Genomic DNA, 21,864 nt, shown 5'->3' with positions numbered 1-21,864 from the left:
TTCAGTGGGAAAATACATGTAAGGGAGGGAAAGACAGAGAAAGCAAATTTGGCGAAATGTCAATAATTGACGAATCTAAATAAAAGGTATATGGCTGTTGATTTTACTGTTCTTTGAACTCTTCTGTAGAATTTCGATAAAAAGTTGGGGAAAAGGACATTTGGAGTAAATGGAAATAGCAAGTGTAGTCAAATCTTTTCAAGCAGTTTATGTCACTGGGCTATTACATTAAAGGTAGGAAGAATTCTCTTTTCTACAGGCAGGTGATCCTACAGCTGAAGCAGATCTAGTAGAAAATCACATTTTTAGGCAGGAAGACGATAACAGTCTTGATCAGATGAAGATTATTTTTCTTATGTCTCAAAGTAAAATTCTACCTTCATCCCCCAGAAACATGTCAGTTTGCTGGGTCCCGTATGTTATGCTTCTTATATATCTCAGCAATCTGTCCTCTCCTGGCAAAGGAGCTTAGAAAGTATAGTGAGGTTTTTTTTTTTAATGCCACTTTTAAAAAATTTATTTAATTTAAAAAAATATATTTACTTAGGCTGCGCTGGGTCTTAGTTGTGGCATGCGGGATCTTCGTGGCGGCATGCATGCGGGATCTAGTTCCCCAACCAGGGATCGAACCGGGGCCCACTGCATTGGGAATGCAGAGCCCTACCCACTGGACCACCAGGGAAGTCCCTATAGTGATGGTTTTAAAGTATGAGCTTTGGCTGTACCACTAACAAGCAAAGTAGCTTTTAGTTTCTTTTCCTGTAAAGTTGTAGAGGACTCAGTGAAATAATGCAGTAAAAGTACTTAACATAGTACTTGGTACACTTAACATAAAAGCTAAATAAATATTAAGCATTATAACTATATTTCTCTGCCACTACTTCAAACATTGCTTGTTGGAAAGAGATGCTGAAGCCTGCAGTAAGCTGAGACATCAGGGCAACAGGAGTCAGCTGATGGCTGCCTTCCTCAGCCCAAGAATACAAAATATCCTGTCACCTCCCAAGGGAGACACAAATCAGGGAGAAGTGGAGTGAGTTTTTCTTCTTTTCATTATTTAGTAATTCCCACTTTCATACTGTGCCTTTCACTTGGATTGACAGTTGTTGACATTTTGCCAGATTTTCGTTTTCCTCCTACCCCCCAGCCCCTCTCCACGCACGTATTTTCCACTGACACATTTTAAAGTAATTTTCAGGCATTATATCACTTCACCCTTAAATATCAATACTTGTGCATAAATTCCCCAAGAACAATGATACTCTCCTACATAACCTACAATGCCATTATCAACCCCAAGAAATGAGACATTGGTTTAATATTATTTAACATACAGCCTGTATTTGTTTCCCTCAAGTTATTCCACAAATATTCTTTATAAATAGTTTTCCCCAGATCCAGGATCCAGTGAGGAGCACACAGTGGGAAGATTCTTTAGTCTTTGGTAATCCAGAACAATTCCCTGCCTTTTGTTTTGTTTTGTTTATTTGCTTGTTTGTTTATACTTTTATAACATTGACACTTCTGAAGACTCAAGAATTCTTGTAAAATGTCCCATAATTAGGATCTGCCTGATTATTTCTTCATGATTTGATTCAGGTTAAAATATATTGGCCAAGAATTCTACCTAGGTAACATTCCATACTCAGTTCTCTTTTTTTTTTTTTTTTTTTTTTTTTTTGTGATACGCGGGCCTCTCACTGTTGCGGCCTCTCCGGTTGCGGAGCACAGGCTCCGGACGCGCAGGCTCAGCGGCCATGGCTCACGGGCCTAGATGCTCTGCGGCATGTGGGATCCTCCCGGACCGGGGCATGAACCCGCGTCCCCTGCATCGGCAGGCGGACTCTCAACCACTGTGCCACCAGGGAAGCCCCTCAGTTCTCTTTTGAACTCACTCCAATATGGCCTTTTTGCCAACTACTCCATCAAAGTTGCATTGTAAAGGCCAGGTGTGACCTCCATGTTGCGTGCCCATACGAATCTAGTGGTCAGTCCTCAGTTTTCATCTTACTGGAAGTATCAGAATCTCTGACAAGTTGACCACATACTCTATTTTACAGCATTTTCTTTTTTTGCCTTTTAGGACCCCTCACTTTTGGCTTTTATATCTTACCTCACTGGACATTCCTTCTCTGGCTCATTTGTTGAGTCCTCCAAGTTTTACTAATTCTTAAACATTGAAGTGCTTCAGGATTCAATTCTGAACTACAGACTTAAACATCCAGCTTCCTGAGGCATCTCATGGGCATTTCAAACTTAAGATGCCCAAAATCAAACTTTGATTTTTTTCTCCAAAATCTTTTGCTTTCCTAGTCTTCCCCCTTTTGTTAAATGGCAACTCCATCCCTCCAGTTGCTGAGACCAAATACTTTGAAGTCATCCTTCACTTTTCCCCACGTCCAAATTCAGTCAGCAAGTCCTGCCACTCTATTTCAAAATATATCCAGATTCTGACCTCTTCTTACCTCCTGCATTGACACCATCTCAGTGCAAGATAGTATCAAATCTCACTTGGATTCTTGCAGTAAACTAATTGTAGAAACCTCCTTGCTTTACCTTTACTTCCATTTAGGTTTTTTTCTCTCTACACAGCAGTCATTGTGATTCAGATAAAATGTTACATCAGATCATGTTACTTCTCTGCTCAAAGCCATCCACTGACTTCTCTTCGCATTCAGAGTAAAAGCCGAAATCCTTACCATGGCCTACGAGATCCTACATGATTTGGCCCTGTTACCTCTTAGGCCTTAATTCCTAAAACTCTCCTTCTTGTTCACTCCTTTCCAGGTACACTGGCCTCCTAGCAGTTTGTCAGATATACCAAGAATGTTCCTACATCAGGGTCTATGGTACTTCCTTTCCATCCTTTCTCAGGAAGCCGCTAGATGATGTACTCCATCAAAACAAGGGAGTAAACCAAGGAACAGGAAGATTGAGATATAGGAAACTGGGGATGCTACCAGGAGAGAGGTGAAGGGAATCTCTAGGTGAAGGGAGATTCTAAGATGACAGCTTTGTACCAAAAAGGAGAGAGTAACCACTTCTATTTGAGCAGATCAGAAGGGTCTGGGGAGGAACTTTTATATCATTTTCCTATTTCTGAATATTTGTGGTATCTGAATGTATTGAGGGAAGATTTAGACTCCTGGTGGACTATTTAGAGTTGTATAAGTGATAAGTGCATGGAAAACTTTTTTTTTACAAAAAAGGGAAAAAAAGAAACTCCAGGGAAAACAAAAAGTTTTCAGGAAAGGAAAAATAATGAGTTTACTACTTGGCTTAACTCATAATAAGGTAAACATTAAATGTTTATCTACCTGTTACTACAATATAATAACATGGGATAGGTGAATATGTGAGAGAAAGTGTGTGTCGTGTATGTTTGTAGGGTTTGGATGGGGAGGAGCAAAAGACCCAATCCTCATTTTCTAAAACTGAAAAAATCAAGAAATAGCAAATATAAGCATAATGTTTAGAGATACAGCAAAAAATATATTTTTAAACAGATAAGAGAAATCTAAGTATGTGCTTGCTCCTGAAGAAAGGAGAATAGGGCAAGAAGGATAGGGCCTTTTTTAACACACCTCATAAAACTATTTGACTCTTTAAACCATATACATGTGTAATCTTGATAAAAATAAGAGCTAGGGCTTCGCTGGTGGCGCAGTGGTTGAGAGTCCGCCTGCCGATGCAGGGGACACGGGTTCGTGCCCGGGTCTGGGAAGATCCCACATGCCGCGGAGCAGCTGCGCCCGTGAGCCATGGCCGCTGGGCCTGCGCGTCCGGAGCCTGTGCTCCGCAACGGGAGAGGCCACAGCAGTGAGAGGCCCGTGTACCACCAAAAAAAAAAAAAAAAAAAGAGCTAAAAGAAGAAATTTATAATTCAGGCATAAGGCTAGGATATCCAGTTGAAAGGAATGGTAGTACCACTAACAGAAATAAGGAAGTATGGATGGGAAGAGTTAATTAGGGGACAATTATATTATTATTATTTTATTTTTTGCTGTACGCGGGCCTCTCACTGTTGTGGCCTCTCCCGTTGCGGAGCACAGGCTCCGGACGCGCAGGCCCAGCGGCCATGGCTCACGGGCGCAGCTGCTCCGCGGCATGTGGGATCTTCCCAGACCGGGGCACGAACCCGTGTCCCCTGCATCGGCAGGTGGACTCTCAACCACTGCGCCACCAGGGAAGCCCAGACAATTTTATTATTTTTAACATGATATTATATGGATGAATATATGCTAAAGGCCATTTGATATAATGACTACGATTACTTTAGATATACACTTATACTTTTAGCTCTTGGAACTCTTGACGATTCCATTTAAAAATTATTTTTTTTGGGTTTGAGTAATCTTCCTACACTGACTTAGTTAATATGACTGCAGGTTAGCTTTAAATATGTAACTGAAGTCATAAACTTAGAAGTTTCTCATATAGAAGTAAGAAGAAAAAGATCAAGTGCTGTACTCTGTGCTCAGTGAGCTTATACTGAAACTCATCTCAGACTCAGGCAGGATATGTCTCCGCTGGGATCCTTGAAGCCACTCTGTAAGACTATGGCCGAAAAACTACACCTTCCTAATTCCCTTTCTTTTTGTTTCTGGTAGGTAAAAGAAGCCTGAAACCAGGAGAACCTTAAAATTATTACCATCCCAAAGTGATTTTCAACTTACTTCTTCACATAATTCTACTCTGCCTCTCTCACTTCTAGTCCAGAGTCAGACTCGAAAACCATTTTAAGCACTTACTGCTATGTGCTGGGCACTGTGCTAGATGCACGTTTCCTCACTTAGTCCTTACAGCAGCCCTGTCTCAGAGCTGTAGGTATTATTGTCCCTATTTTACAGATAAGGAAGCTGAGTTTGAGACTCAACATGTCCAGGGTCACACAGCTGGTAGTGGCAAAGCTTGGACTAGAACGCAGTCAGGTTATTCACTTTCAAACCTCACGTTTTTCTGTTATACCAGGCTACCTCCCAGATCTAGACATATGGGGCATCAAAGAAAATCACATTTTCTTTTGCCCTGCTAGACTTGCCAGGGGTAGGTTTTTATAGGGGATATGATCTGTATATTTATTTTTCAAGCTGCCCTTTCACCTTGGAAATGTCTTTTATTTTTGATACCTTGGGTTTCATGACCCTGTCTTTTTTTTATATATATATAAATTTATTTATTTTTGGCTGCATTGGGTCTTCGTTGCTGCGCGCGGGGTCTATTCTTCGTTGCGGTGCGCAGGCTTCTCATTGCGGTGGCTTCTCTTGTGGTGGAGCACGGGCTCTAGGCATGCAGGCTTAAGTAGCTGTGGCTTGCAGGCTCAGTAGTTGTGGCTCGCTGGCTCTAGAGCGCAGGCTCAGTAGTTGTGGTGCACGGGCTTAGTTACTCCGTGGCATGTGGGATCTTCCCAGACCAGGGCTCAAACTTGTGTCCCCTGCATTGGCAGGCAGACTCTTAACCACTGCGCCACCAGGGAAGTCCCATGACCCTGTCTTTTTGGTTGCACTTATGGTACTAGAACTGTCATGGAAATCTGAAAGCTAATTGATTAACAGTTTACAAAGAGGTGATTGAGTCCATCTATATTGTATGTTGCTCCTGGAAGAATGTTAGATATATAGAATAAATTTTAAGCTAGGCAAATATTTCCTTTAAAACTATCCTTTTTCCACTGTGGGATTTGGGAAAGACCATTCCTTTTTATTGCTAGCTTACAGGTTTGACAAGTGCTTTATTGCTCTTTGCCTTGGCAGCTACCTGGAAAATGGAGATAGTGATCTATAAATGGAATACCTTTTTCACTAGACTTACTAAAAATCAGTGGAAACTGTTTGAAAGTGTAAAGTACTTAATGAAATATTTTAAATATGACAGTAGTCAATTTATGAAAATATTTCTCAGTGAATACTTTCGGTTTTACTATTCTATTTATAAATGCTATATCTAAATGAAGATCTAAATAAAAGATCCCAAAGTTTTTAGAATCAAAGAATTTTTAAATTTAGAGATGCCCTAGAATGAATCTGCTAAGTGATAAGCCTCAACTGGGTCCAGATCATGAGGCTCTGGACCCCACCCTCCCATCCAGTGCCCTTTATACTGTGCAGCACTTTGTATATATTCCAAAGATCATTGCTCAACTATTAGCACTTGGTCTGTCCTCAACTATTAGCACTTGGTCTGTCCTTTTCTGAAATATCAAAAAAGAATGAAAAATCAGTGTCCCATGAGGTAGTTTGTGAAACAGAAATGAAATGAATAGGTTTTAAGATTTCATGTGACATGACATATTTCAACTTTTTAATTTACGATAAAGTCATCCTTTCACTCATAATATACTTTTATAAGCCTCAGTAGCATTTCCCTCATTGTTTAGAGTTCTTACTTGTAAACTCTAATGAATCAGTGATGTTTGCTTTGACTTGAAATAGAGTAGGAAGAATGAGATTGTATATGGACCAAAGGATGTCTATGTTTGCTTTTCTTGAGATAAGTGACTTCAGAAATGTGTCCTGTGCCTACAGTCTGATTTTTTCTGAACTGGCGAATGTAGTTAAATAAGAGTTTTCTTAGTTCAATATCAAAGACTTTGAGAATTTCAAGGTCTTGGTTTCTTCTAAATTTGTCTTTTCATCCAAATGTTAATTTAATTTCCTCTGTTTTTTATTTGTTTTTAACAGATAGCAGAGTCCTATTTCCAGGAGGAGGACTGTATCCTTTTCTTAATTACAAGAAGAAATTCACAGATTTCTTAGAGAACTGCCCATTTTTAAAAACTGAGATTTACGTACAATGAAATGTATAATCTGTTGTTTTCACTGGGTTTTAATTGTTGTATGCGCCAGTGTAACCATCTCAGAAAACAAGATGTAGGGAATTTGTCACTCCAGAAAATTCTCTAGAAGCACCCAAATTTGACCTCCCATGAACAAGCCCTAATTTTACCAAAATCTAAATATTTGTGTGTTGGGGGGAGGGGGGAAAGCATTTTGCAAAAAACAAACAAAAAAAAAAACAACCCATTGAATTTTTTTTCTTTTGAATTAAACAGAAGTACAAGTCAAGTAATATTCGTATGTTAGAGTCTGTCAAGCGTATTATACATAGTAAACCTCATAACTGTCTTATTGTAGCTATATATCAGTAAAGGGAAGATTGAGTTCTTCACTAGTAATAAACAGAATAAATGTTCTCAAAGGAGACTGCATGTTAACTTTTGTATAGGAAAGATTTATTCCCTTAGCTTTTAAATTTTCCTCATTTGAAATTGTTTTTGAAAGATGGCCCAATATATTGTCTAGAAAGAATGTATCCTAAGTATCTCTATTTCCCTATTTGTGTGATTTCTTTTTCCTCCTAACCTTATTGACTTTCACAACAGATTGAGGGATAAGCCGTTATCATCCTGAACCCTATCCAGTAAACTACGAAATGAAACTTCAGACAGTGGCAGTTCATTTCTAAGTATGTAGGAAATCAAATTCTTATGGAAAGGAAGCTAGAGCTACCCAAATAATGAGTATGATGTAGTGCAGTTCAGATCAGCATCAGCATCCCTGGGAGCTTCTTAGAAACGAAAATTCATGGGCCTTAGAATCAGAGCTTCTGGGGATCAGACCCATGAATCTCTATTTTAGCAAGATTTTCAAATACTTTTTATGTTCAGTAAAGTTTGAGAAACATTGGTATACTTTTAAGCCATGCACAGAGGAAAATGGAATTGTCTCTGCTTCTCCCTGACCTATTTTATGATTCCTGGCATATCTTTAAGACTACAAATGAGAGAGAGAATTAAACCTCTGAGTGATCATGGGAAGGACAAAAAGCTAAAACAGTGAGTTTTTTCTCTTCCTTCTTTCTGGGTCAACATTTAGAACATGGCCCAAAGGAAGGTAGACAGTTGCACAATTTATTATGACCTCATGTGATGCTAAATGTGTGATACAGATGGAGAAGACAGCAGTTTATAAGAAAATCTACCAAAAAAGTAGAAGCACATAATTATGAAAATCACTGTGGCAAGTTAATTTTTTTTAAGTGTTCGGTGAGAAATAAGTAAAGGATCACAGGCAGTTGAAATCAGAAACAAACATTTGACTAGAGGGTAACATAGTTGCTTGACAGAAGGTAATTTAAGGAGAGAAAGAAAGGGGGGGGGAACACTTAGATACAGGATTCCACATGGGTCCTATTTCTAATTAAATTATATTTAATTGACTCTCCTAGAGATATTGTTAGCAAGCAGCCATTCCTTGAACGTTAAAACCTTCTTTTTATTTCTACTGTTTGCTGATAGAATAGAACCCAGGTAGCTACTGCATGATACGCTACATTAAAATTTACCTACTTCAGAACCAAGAAACCTTACTTAAGTTTTGTTTAAATTTAAAAGTATTTAGAGTCCTCTCATTTTTTGGTAAGCTTCAAATTTATCAACTGATATAGGACATTATTCTTTAGGCTGGATTTCTGTTTTCCTCAAATTTTCTATTCAGATGAGAAAGCAATGAAATTCATTCAGCTCGAACGACTGTATCATGAGCAATTGCTCGCAAATCTTTCTGCCATTCAAGAACAGTGGGGTGAGTACAGACTAACAGAATGTGGAATTATCAATAATCTAACAAGTTGCTCTCTAGAAAGTTAACATATTTGACCTAGTTTTAGGAAATAGACATTTCTAGTCAAGTTAATGTTGCAAAGAAAGTAGCATTTTTAGCACAAGTTTATGTCACTGTAAGAAAATTTTTCTCTTTGTATTTTGTTCTTCATATCAGTGCCAAGAAAAGAACACTTGCAACTGTTTGCATTTCTTCTGATCCCTTTGTATGCCCTATTGGCTAATTTAGTCTCTGGGATAATATTTACTTAGAATGAAAAGTAATCACTTAGCTATTTCTGTGTTAACTTTGGGGTTGAGAAGATACTTTTGCATGATGATCTCTATCAGTGGTGCCAGTTATCTATTTTTTCCCTCCTAAACATGTTTTATAACAGCCAGTGACTAACAAATATTTTAAATTTAGAAACAAAATGGAAAACTGTACAACCACATACAGTTACATCTTTGAGGAACTCAGAAAAAGGATTTAATGGTGAGGATTTTGAACGGCTTGCTAAATTTTGCACAACACATCAAGAGTAAGTACTTCAGTATTTGTTTACAATGAGTTTGAATAGAATATTGAAGAAGCACTGTAGCATTGAATATTTGAAATACAAGATTCATTTCTTTGTTTTGTTAATGCTTTCAACTGGAGAAATTAAAATTGATAAAATGATTAGGTTCCTTTCTCAGCTTTTATCTGTTTCTTACACTAAACTCAGCGAAAGGTCTACTTTACAAAATTCAAAGCACCTTCTAATTAGAAATTTTTAAATGTAACTTCTAATTTCGATTACTTTTTGGTTAAGAGATTAGGCGATTCAGATGGAAAAATTTGTGTTAGGATTTTTTATTATAATTGTTTTTCAATGTTTGTATGTTTGTCAGTGTTTCTATGTTTTTACTATACTATGTTATAGTAAAAACACATTTTTAAGAGTAGTCTAATACTGGAAAGCAAACGCACTATGGTATTTAACCAAAATACTGTAGAAGGAAAAGTCCATTTACCAGATAATTTTAAATTGTTTGATTTATATCAAAGAGTTGGATTTTTAAAACTGAATATAGTAATAATAAAGAACTTAAATATATTTTTTTAATTCATTATTTGAAGACTCAGAATTTTAAAGGTGAGGGGACATGATAGTGATTAAACAAGTGCAGATTTCTGGGATGTACAATTTTCTTGTGTTAGTCAATTTGAACCTTTGAAACAGTATTTGTATGGATTTTGCATTATAACCTAATTCTTAGTGAGTTAAATAGGTTAACTTTTGACTTTGTAGAGGTTTTAAACAACGGAATCTTTTAAAATAGATAAAGGAGATTGTTTTCTTTTTTTTTCTTTTCTTTCTTTTTTTTTACATCTTTATTGGAGTATAATTGCTTTACAATGGTTAGTTTCTGCTTTATAACAAAGTAAATCAGTTATACATTTACGTATGTTCCCATATCTCTTCCCTCTTGCGTCTCCCTCCCTCCCACCCTCCCTATCCCACCCCTCCAGGCGGTCACAAAGCACCAAGCTGATCTCCCTGTGCTATGCGGCTGCTTCCCACTAGCTATATCTACCTTACGTTTGGTAGTGTATATATGTTCATGCCTCTCTCTCGCTTTGTCACAGCTTACCCTTCCCCCTCTCCATATCCTCAAGTCCATTCTATAGTAGGTCTGTGTCTTTATTCCTGTCTTACCCCTAGGTTCTTCATGACATTTTTTTTTCTTAAATTCCATATATATGTGTTAGCATACAGTATTTGTCTTTCTCTTTCTGACTTGCTTCACTCTGTATGACAGACTCTAGGTCTATCCACCTCATTACAAATAGCTCAATTTCGTTTCTTTTTATGGCTGAGTAATATTCCATTGTATATATGTGCCACATCTTCTTTATCCATTCATCCTATGATGGACACTTAGGTTGTTTCCATCTCCGGGCTATTGTAAATAGAGCTGCAATGAACATTTTGGTACATGACTCTTTTTGAATTATGGTTTTCTCAGGGTGTATGCCCAGTAGTGGGATTGATGGGTCATATGGTAGGTTCTATTTGTAGTTTTTTAAGGAACCTCCATACTGTGGAGATTGTTTTCTTACTTTCACAATTTCAGTATAGACACTTTTTCTGCCCTTCCCATGGAACTAATAATTTTTAATGTGTTACAAATGTTTTAATTATTTAAAAACAATTTTTTTTAACCTAATATGAGCATGACTTTGTTTTTCTTTTTTTTTTTCTCTTTTTAAATATAAGGTAACTTGCCAACACACAATTTAAAAGCTAGTCACATTGCTTCAGATCACTAGAGAATTTCTGGCTAATGAACAGTGGATAGTATAGCAAACAAAACCTCAAATTTTTATGCTTTAAATTTGATAATTTCCCAAAATTATACTCCTAAAATTTTTAATATAAAAAATATTTTTGAGTTATACATACATTAAAGTACCCAGCTTGATGAATTTGTACATGTACAGATACATAGTGTAACTACCAGTCTGACCAAGATACAGGACAGTCCAGCCCCTCAGAAATCTGCCTAATTTCTGTACAAAGTCAGTACCCATCTCCCAAAGTAACTACTGTCTGAGTTCTATAACAGTGTGTTTGCCTGTTCTGTAATTTAATATAAATGTAATCACACAGAGTAGATTTTTGTATCTAGCTTCTTTTGCCCATGGTTATGTTGTTACATGTTATGGTAACTTGCTCTGCTTTACTGCTGTGTGTATTCATTATATGACTATGCAGCAATTTATTTATCCATTATATTGTTAATAGACATTTGGTTTGTTTCCAGTTTTTGAATTGTATGAATAAAATGGCTGTGAACATTTTTGTGTATGCTTTGTGGTGAATATATGCATTCTTTTATCTTGGGTATTTCCTAAAGTATAATATTTAAAGATTACTTTTGTTATCCTTTTCTATGGATAATGCATATAAAATTATCTTCCACCATAATTTTAGACTATAATGACATAAACTAAAATTTTAATAGTATCTGTGAAATGCTCTTGAAATACATTATTAGCAAAAGGTTGACACTTTTCCCCCCGAATCTCAGTATTTATAGCTTCTATGGAGGTTTTCATTAGTTATTGGCCATCTAAGGAGATTAACACATGAGATAGCTGCACTTTGAACTATGTGAACCAGTGGTAATGTTTCAGCAGTGGAAATGTTCTGTGCTAATATTAGAATCCAGAGAAGCTCTATTTTTTTTTTTTACAGCCCTTTAAGTGACATTTGTTTGGAAGCATATTGCTGCTGTAATTTATTTTTTTAATTCTTTTTTTTCTCTCTTTTTTTCTACAGTCCTCTTTTATCCAAACATAAGGTAAGAGATTTTCTTTGAAAATGTCTATAGGAAAAATGTGTCATGTTTGTTGTATGGACTGTTTTAGAAAATAATGAAACCTTTCTCAAATTATTTTCAGCTTTCTAATTTAATGTAATAGTTTCCTCCAAAGTTTTATTTTTCTTCTTCTTCTTTTTAAAAAACTTTTTAGATAGCAGCTGTACAGAAGTCCCTGGGAAGGAAATGCTTTATGCAGTTAATAGTATCTGAAGATCCAAAGGAAAGAGGAGCTACAGCCAAAGAGCCGGGTATGTTTTTAAATTACAGGGGGATATAAGAGATATGCCTGCCTCTTATAATAAGTATTCTACAAATGTTAATCTGAGTTGCTGTGAAGGAGTTTTTTTGCGTATACCTCTCCTGCACAAATAGCAAAGCAAGACTTTTTTACATTGTGTAATTCTATTTTTAGATATCTAGTAGTAGGAATGATAAAATCTGAATTCTTGTAAAAACATAAAATTATTTCATGTTTTCAGTAGGTGGTTATATGTGTCTAACAGAATATGACAAGATTGTACAAATAAGCTCTGAAATAGAATTGGTTTTAGTGTATTCAGACATCCCTTTCTGTTAAAAAAAATCAATTTTTGTACAAACTTTATCAGAAATTTTTTCTGTAAATCTAGATATTATCAAGATAAGCTCTGTATCCTTATAGTTTATCTATAGTAATTTATTCTTTTCCTTTTTTTGTTGACTAACATATGGTATACTTTAATTTGTACATATATATTTCTATAGCATTCATAGTATATTTTATAGCACTGTGTCTTATGTCAAAGGTTAAAGATTTCTAGAAATTTTTTTTCTTACAGTAGTAATGTATGTTCATTATAAAAACTTTAGAAAATAAAGATAAATAAATATGTTTTAGGGCATTTATTTCTCCTTGTTTATGATTTTAGTACTAATTTATATTCCTGGGCTTTATGTTCCTGGGCCTGAGAGCCCTGATAGTAAACAGGCAGCATCAGGTCTTTTGACTTGAGGTGCTTGAAGAGGTAAGATGATGACGATGGCGCCTGCAATTTCACTTGCTTTTTTCTCTTTATGTTTTTTTTCCCCCTAAATCTTATTTTATCCCCTCTTCTCTTATGAGGCAAATTTGGGTTGCCTTAGGTCAATCCTACTATACTCTGTTCTTCCTGTCTCTTTTTCCCAGTCATTTTTATTTTGGAAATCAGAATACAATGAGCTTCATAAAAATCTTAGGGAAAAAGTCACAAAATAGTCACCTAGTTTGGGTGTGAATGTGTCTCTTTGCTGTGCACATTGGGAAGAAGGCTGTTATTACATGCTGAGTGTTTGAGTCTGACACTGCCTAGCACTAGCTTGGCACTACTTCTAGCTTGGCCTTTACTGCGAGATAGGAACTGAGACACCAGTATCTCAGACAGGAAACTGAGATACCACATTTAAGCCACTTGCTTGGTGCTTTGATTCACAACTAGAACCTGGGTCTTCTGGTTTCTAATTAAATTGCAGCATACTTCTGCTAAGTAAGTTGTGTGGATTTTCAAAGACTTACACAATGCAGACATTTCATTAATAGCCATTTTATGGGGAGGGTGTGGACTAAATTCTGGAGAAAGAAATCTTGCCAAGTCTGATAAAATAATATCTTTTAAGGAAAAATGTCAAATGTCTCATAATGAGCCTACTCAGATTGGTTATTCTATGAATAAATACATAGAAATGTAAGAAAGAATATGAGAGAAAGAAATATGAAAATATTACTTTAAATGATTTGTATTTAATATATTGTCCTTGTTTTACCCCATATTCCTTATTTCTAATATCTTACATGTTCTACAGTGTAGACTTTCCCTTTTCTTTCTCTCTACATATCTTGGTCTTAAGCTCCTTATATAATAAGTAACTTGCTTTTTTGTGTGTGTGGTGGTTAAAGACATTGTTTCTGGCACCAAACTTGTCTGGTTTGAATCCTCTCTCCACCACTTGAAGTTGTGTGACCCTAAGAGTCTTCCCTGGTGGTCCAGTGGTTAAGACTTCGCACTCCCAGTGCAGGGCACATGGGTTCCATGCCTGGTTGGGGAACTAAGATCCTGCATGCTACACGGTGCAGCCAAAAAAAAAAAAAAGTTGTGTGACCATAAGCAAGTTGCCTAATTTCTCTGTCCCTCCCTTTCCTCAGCTCCAAAAGGTGGACATTAATAGTTCTTACCTCATAGGATTCTTATGAGGATTAAATTAGTAATTTCATTAAAGTTTAGAACAGTACCTGGCATAAGGTAAGAAAAATATGTGCTCACTGCTCTCATTACTCTTCCTCCACCACTTCCTCCTCATGTTATCACTACCCCCTACTTCTAGTATTCCATTAATGTTCTCTATGTGTTATTCATTGCTACTTTTCTAATTAATCTATCATTATTAAAGTCTTCAAGTAAGTTACGTAGTATTTTATATTTTCAAAATACTTTTATGTATATTATCTCATCTTTTCCTCCTAACAACCAATTTAAGGTAGGCTAAATCATTTTAAGAAACTCAAGGAAGGTAAGTGACTTATTCCGGAACAGAACTAATTAGAACACAAAGCTAAACCCTATTTTTCTGACCCTGAAGCCCATGTGTTTTTATTAATTTATATTTTAATTCATTTTATTAAGTAATATTTTATATGTAAAAATAATATGAAACGTACATACATTTTAACAATTGATAGAAAAATGAAGACCTGTGAACCTTGTACCTAACAAGGGACTAAATTGTCAGTTCTGTTACAGCTACCTTTGTGTTCCTCTCTATCCCATCACCTGCTTCACTCCATTCCTGAGGTAACCATTATCCTGAGTTCTCTATTTATCATTCCCTTCCCATTTTTAAATCAACTTTATTGAAGTACAATTTCCATACAATAAAATGTACCCATTTGAAGTGTATAATTTGGTGAGATTTGACAACTGTATACACTCATGTAACTACTACCCCAGTCAAGATATGGAACACATTCATCACTCCAGAATCTTTCTCCCAGCCCTCTTACACTCAGTCCCTCCCACCTCCAGTCCCAGGCGACCCAGTGCTTTCTCTTATTATCAGTGGGTTTTCCCTGTTTTAGAATGTAATATAAGTAGAATTGCTCAGCATCCTTTTTTTTTTGAGAGCCTCCCATATTGTTGTATGTATCATTAATTCATTTCCTTTCATTGCTGAGTAGTATTCCACTTTTTTGACCATACCACAATTTATTTATCCATACACCTGTTGATAGATATTTGGGTTGTTTCCAAGTTGGAGATATCATGAATAAAACGGTAGGAAGGTTTTTTTGTAGATACATGTTTTTATTTCTCTTGGGTAAAGAACTTAGGGTGGAGTCATTGGGTCATAGGGAAGGTACATGTTTAGCTTTCTAAAAAACTGTCAAATAGTTCTCCAACGCTGTTGTCCTATTTTATACCCCACCAGCAATATATGAGAATTCCAGGTGTTCCACGTCCTTGCTGACATTTAATGTTGTCAGTCTTTTTTTTCTTAAGTCATTTTAGTGGATATGAATGTCATTGTGGTTTTACCTTGCTTTTCCCTGATGACTGAGTATGTACATTTTTAGTTTTGAATTAGCCTCTGTAGAAGTTGTACTAATTTATACTATTACCAACAGTTCAGACTTAATTTAGGCACATTTCTTTCCATCTGCTAAAATAGATATTAACATTGAAAATTTCTTTTTCAAGCCTGATATCACTCAGATGTTTTTACCTGATGATAATTAATGAGATACTCAGAAAATATAAGAAATGTGTTAATTCATGAATGCTTTAGTCTCACATCATGTATTGTATAGGGGATTTTTCCCTAAAGAGAATTCATGGGGGAATGGGAAATGAGAGAGTAACGCAAAGGTATGTGCATTTGTAGAGCATGTGTTAGAACTTAGGTTTAAGTCTAACTTCTCATTTTAGAACTACCTCTTTAATTTGGTATTATTAAGTATCTGTCATACACTCAGCTTTTATTCCATTTTTATGTCATCAGAGTAGAATTTTTTTTTTTAGTACATCTTAAGTCAATGCAGTAGGGTTTAGTAAACTTACCTCACTAGATCTTTGGGTTCAGGAGAACCAATTAACAGAAATTCACGTTAATATTAACAGAAACATTAACAATAAGTTTTATACTATGATACATACTCGTAGAAAATTCAGAAAATATTTTTGGTTAAACATAGTGGATCAAACATTTACTTCCACTTTCTTTTTGGAACACTATTAAAATATCTGAAGGGGATCCTTAAAGGCAGAAAGCCAGAAGGATAGAACTGGCAAGGACCCAGCAGCAGATATGACATCCAGAAAATTTTGGAAGCTGGAAAGCAGATAGATGGGTGACACCTGGCTTAACATACCAGAGAAAGCCAGAAACTAAGTGTCTACAGGGAAAAGGTTGATTTCGGCTTGGGAAGGTTTGGGAATTGGAAGCACAGAGGGTACCTCTAAATTTAAGGGTTTAAAGTTGGGCTAAAAGACTGTACAAGAAGCATTTAGACCTTTATATTCCCCTTCTACCGAATCGGAGGCCTGTTGGAAGCTAGACACAATACAGCAGTGCCTTCAAAATTGCGAGAGAGAATGATTTCTAACCTAGAAAACTTTACCCAACCAAAGTTCTAGTCAGGGGTGAAGAAGTAAAGACTTTCAGATGTGAATAACCTTAGAAAGTTTACCTTCCATGTACCTGTTCTTAGGACGTGTTCTACTAAGAGAGGATAAACAAAGAGGAAGACCTGGGATTCAGAGAAAACAAGGTTTCCAAAATAGAGCCAAAATGAATTCCTAGGATCACTGGGAAAGGAAATTCCAGGATGATAACTGTGTAGCAGCCCTGGAGAGGAGTTCCAGGTCAGGGACTCAAGAAGGATATGTTTTAAAACTGATGGATTACCTCTTGGTACATATGCCGTAGTTGTACATCTGTCAGAGTTTGAAGACACATAGGTAAAGTTTTTTTTTTTTTAATGAAGTAATGAGGCAGTTATCAACACCAAGGAAAACAAAGCATAAAGGAGAAAGGAAGACGTATCAGAGTACATAGTGTGGGTCAGTTGTGAATAATACTTACAAAGCCATAGTAACATAAGCATTTGAATATTGATTTGCCCTAGAATTGTGTTGAATTGTAATGGGAGCTAGAGGAGGAGAAAGAAAACATCATTGTTGGGGAAAGGAACCATGAGAGCTAACTCTCTTCCATAGTAGGAAGTCAGTAGGTGTTCTCTAAAACTGAAAAGTCAATAAATAACAATGTAAGTCTTATCTAGAAATGGAGAGTAAATATGAGAGGAAACAGCTAAAGGAACTGAAAATTGGCTGCCCCTAGAGAGCAGGAATCAGACAGATGGGAGGGTAAGGCAGCAGACTGTTTTTCATTACCTGTAAGGACAGGTTTTAAGTTTTTCCCCAAAAGCATGATTTGATACAACAAATTATAAAGTAGCATATATTATGTGTGATTTGGAGACTGAATACGTATTAAAAATATCACTTAGATTTTATATGGCGTCAAACAAACTATAGCTACTCTCCTGATCTAGTCTGAAACTCTTGCCCTTTGCATCTTAAATTACTACTTCTTTTCATATTTTATATTGTTTCTGATAGTGGAATGAAGCAACTGTTTTCAGGCCAGTATTTATAAGTAATACATTGTACCTATGCGTAGTCTTTATTACACACCACTTAAGTGGTATCTTGCTTCATTAGAAACGGTACTTAAAGTGACTGTATTTTGTCTAAGTAACTATAGTCAGCCACGTCACTTTCTACTCATGTAATGGCATCTCAGGCTGATTCTCTAACTTTTCAGTCACTTATAGCTATTAAATAGTCTCATTTTGATTCTTTATGACTTAGTCCTTTTCAATTCCAAACTTTGCCATAACACTTAAATCTCATTATTCAAAGCTCTTCTCTGTCCACCAGCTCTGCAGGGGATGGGAGCATGGTCTGCTCTCTGGTGAAGCTAGCTAGATTAGTGCCTAGGACAGAATCCAGGCTATGGGGACGTGTGGTGGCTCCGGCAGGACCAACTGAGGAGGCGCTTACTTCCAAATTGCTCTCCTAGACATCTGTGGTCCTTTAGGTAACTGGCCCTCAGCTAGAGACAGCACACCCCGTTCCTCTGATGTGGGGCCCTCTCCGCCCTGTGTGTATGCTATTTACTCTCTGAATTCCATGGATGTGTTTTGAGGGCCGCCTTCTGAACCTTTGGGTACTGGGAACTTGTGGAGGAGAGCTTGGCCCCCTTTCCATCTGGCAGGGGCCCTCCTTGCTCTGACATCCCGCATCTTAACAGAGAGGCAGACCAGCAAGCTCAATGGTGAAGCAGACAACCTAATGGGAATTAAAATGTCCATGTGTTTTTTTTTTTTTTTTTGCAGTCTTCCAAACTTTGAGTGATTCCTTGGGGTGAGACAAGACAAAGAATGCTGTACTCTCCCCAAAAGAGACCTATTTTTCCTTGTCCTCTCCTCATCTGATGTTCAAGTTAAGGCATTGGGGGAGGTAATACGAACTCTAATAAGCTCAGCAGTTCAGAGTTGAGGTGGCCAGACTCCATCCCTGATTCTCTGAAACCAGAAGATGGCATTTAAGTTCTGTCTTTTCTTTGGTATGGTACGTGCTGCCATTGCCAATTGGTAATTATTAAAGTACCAATAAATGAAAAACCAGGTAGAATATAATCATCACTATATTTCACTCTTGATTTTAACCTTTGGCCCATGATTTGTATAAATTAAACAATATATGACAAAAGAAAAAGTTAAAACTCCTGTGGTAGTTAGGAATGCTTAATCGACCAAAAACTCTATCATGAGCAAGCTTCTCTCTTATCTACTAGTTTATGCATTCAGTATATATTTTGTGAAAGTTTTTAATGCTTTAGTTTTAAAGTGGAAGAAAAGTATTTTAAATTGTTTTATTTAAAATAGAAATGAAAAGAAATATTAAAATTCCAAACCCATTTCTGCCTGGTACCAAGACTTATGCTTTATACCACTACCTTTGACTGCCTCCCTTTAAGAAGTTAAAGTAATTTTCCAACACATTAATTAAGGATGTTATTATTAAAGATATTATGCTTAAATAAATTTGAACAGAACAGACTTACGTTCCTTAGTTTAGTCTTAATAGATCAGAACCAGTATTGTTTTTCTTACACTTTAAATTATGTATTACATGGTTCATCATGTAAAAATATTTATTTAATATACCATGTCTTAAATACACTGAAAATAATTTTTCTACACTTTAAAATATTCGTTTAAATATACACAGCCAATAAAGCTCAGAAGAATATCTTCTAAACCTTTGAAAAAAATGACTTTTTCAATTATAATGAAGACTAAATTATATATTCATATTTTAACATGTTTTTGAATAATCTGTTAATTTTCATATCTAAAGGATTACTTACTAAATGTTTAGGATGTTTCCTCTACCTAAAGACACTATTATCCATCAGGTAGAATTTCCATTTCAGAGGTTTAGAATATCGTTGTGTCCCACATTTTATTCATGTCCTTTCTCTTCCCTCCTGTACAAAGTTGTTTTGAATCTTAAAACAGCTTGCTTTCCTTCATTTTCAGAGAGTGAAACTTGTCTTGGCATGGAATCAGGAAAAGAAAGCCAACATAAAAGAGAGACCTGCGAGAGCAGTCCCTGCTGTAATCAGATGGACAGGCAGGCAGATCCCCTGAGCCTTCCGGTAACTGCAGGGAAGGGCCACACGGAGGAGCCGCTCTGCAGCGCTGAAGCCACACTGGAGCTCCACGCCCTGCCCTTGGAGTCGGCAGGGAGCAGGTCTGGGCTACTCTCTTCAGGGCATGCTTGTGAGGATGACAGCCGCTTGCAGCTGACTCAGTCAGAGGCCAGCCAAGATGTGGCTGAAATAGAGGGCATTGCTAAAGACCCTAAGGTTTCCAGCGAGTCAGTGATAGAGCCATTGATTTTACCAGGCTCTGACCATATACCTCCTGCGTTGATTTCTGAGGGTAAATACTCACAGACGCAAAGAAAGGAACTCCAGTTGCTACTTGAGGATGCTTCTGAGGCGTTGCCCACAGACCAACTTGAGAACAATGAATTAAATGAGCTGCAGCAACCTGATCTTACAGACAGTGATGGAAAATCACCACAGGGGCAGACTGACTCAGAGGGCTCTGAGAGTGTACTTTGTGAAAATAATCAAGTATCTGATTTAAGTACAGTGCTTCCAGAAGTGTATATGGCCCCAGAGGAACAGGGAGATAAACACGAACAAGTCAGTAAGGAAACAGAAGACTATTTGAACAGCCTTTTAGAAGAATGCTTAAAAGATACTGAAGATTCCCTTTCATATGAAGATAACCAAGAGGAAGACGCTGATCTCCTTCAAGATCTTTCTCCTGAAGAAGAATCCTATAGTCTACAGGAGAACCTGCCTTCTGATGAAAGCTGTCTTTCTCTCGATGATCTTGCAAAAAGGATAGAGATTGCAGAGGTAAATTTGAGATTTAATATAAATATGATTTAATATAAAATACGATTAAAATGATGAAATTTGAAAGCACATATATGCTAAATATTGCCTTGTTTTTGTAAATTTTCCCTGGCCTCAAACATGAGGGGGAAATTTAGTTAACATAAATTTTTAATCATTATGTATAATCATGATGTTTATACCTCAAAAATTATATCTTATGCCTCTAGTATAGTAAGCATTATGTACCTCATTTTTCATATTCTTATGATTTTTATTTGGCAGTCCTGGGAATTATTAACAAAATAAGATTAGTTACATTCTTGTAAGGAAATCTTATTTTTCTTCTCATACATCTAGAAGATAAAATATATACTCACTGTTTCTTCTTATTATTAATGTATTTTAAAATTCTTTAAAACAGTATAATAGAATGAAGGAAACATTTTAAAATACAGTAAGAGTAGGAGATACTGAATGGATTTATAAGCTCTAGGTTTGAACAAACTTAATACTTACTGCTTGACTAAGTCAAATATTACAAATAATTCAAAGTTTTAAAGTTTCTCTAAACAGTAATTAAGCTAGTCAAAATCCAAAAAAGGGGGCAGGAGAGAATATCAAGATGACCATCCTCCTTTGTTTGATAATACAATTTTTTAAAGTTCAGGGGGGAAAAATAAAGCCATACCAAAACTATAGCGCCTCAGGAAGGCAGCCTGACATAGTGGAAGGAGCAGAGTCTGGAGAGCCTTAGTTCAAATACTGACTCCACCAGTTATCAGCCTTATGGAGTTACTATCTAACTCTCTAATTCTGTTTACTTCTCTGAGAATTAGGTTGCTAATTACTTTTCTTCTTCTTCATCTTATATTTTTTTCCAAATAAGCTTTTAATTTAATTTATGTCCATTGTTTTCTAATTCTGCATTATCACTGGAAAAAAAAACCCATCAAGTAGAAAATGGAAATGTAACAAAGACAAAATAGACAACAGAATACATATGAAAATGGAACCCTGTGGAAGCTTTCTAAGATGATTACTGTTATGACTAGCTTCCTTTATTGCTATTTATAGTCAATTCTCCATCAACTATGATTTTTATTCTGAATTTTTTTCTTGACAAAATTAGATAAAATAGTCATTCTTTTGTTTATTTTAACTAGATCTTTTTATTGCCATTTATAGTCAATCCTCCATAAAGACTTTTCTTCTTAATTTTTTCTTAAAATTATTTAGTAGTGCTTAATGAGTACAGAGTTTCTGTTTGGGGTGATGAAACTTTTAGAAGTAGTTTTGGTTGTGGTTATACAACATTATGAATGTAATTAATGCCACTGAATAGTACACCTAAAAATGGTTTAAATGAGAGTTTTCTGTTTTATATATATATACATATTTTT

The 21,864-nt window shown here is 36.2% G+C and overlaps 1 protein-coding gene across 6 annotated transcripts in view; it reads left to right on the top strand.

The window, feature by feature from the left end:
• CNST (consortin, connexin sorting protein) overlaps positions 1 to 21,864 on the top strand; it is a 107,856-nt gene that overhangs the window by 61,867 nt on the left and 24,125 nt on the right. For all 6 annotated transcript variants that reach the window (XM_073801265.1, XM_019920472.3, XM_073801256.1 and 3 more), the window contains 6 exons: positions 6,681 to 6,711; positions 8,496 to 8,582; positions 9,027 to 9,141; positions 11,929 to 11,950; positions 12,123 to 12,219; positions 19,590 to 20,482. In XM_073801265.1, the coding sequence (XP_073657366.1) occupies positions 6,681 to 6,711; positions 8,496 to 8,582; positions 9,027 to 9,141; positions 11,929 to 11,950; positions 12,123 to 12,219; positions 19,590 to 20,482 (1,245 nt within the window). The remainder of the gene's footprint in view (positions 1 to 6,680; positions 6,712 to 8,495; positions 8,583 to 9,026; positions 9,142 to 11,928; positions 11,951 to 12,122; positions 12,220 to 19,589; positions 20,483 to 21,864) is intronic.

The sequence above is a fragment of the Tursiops truncatus genome, chromosome 1 (assembly GCF_011762595.2).
Source record: "Tursiops truncatus isolate mTurTru1 chromosome 1, mTurTru1.mat.Y, whole genome shotgun sequence".
NCBI lineage: Eukaryota > Metazoa > Chordata > Mammalia > Artiodactyla > Delphinidae > Tursiops > Tursiops truncatus.
This window is presented reverse-complemented; position numbering and strand designations above follow the sequence as displayed.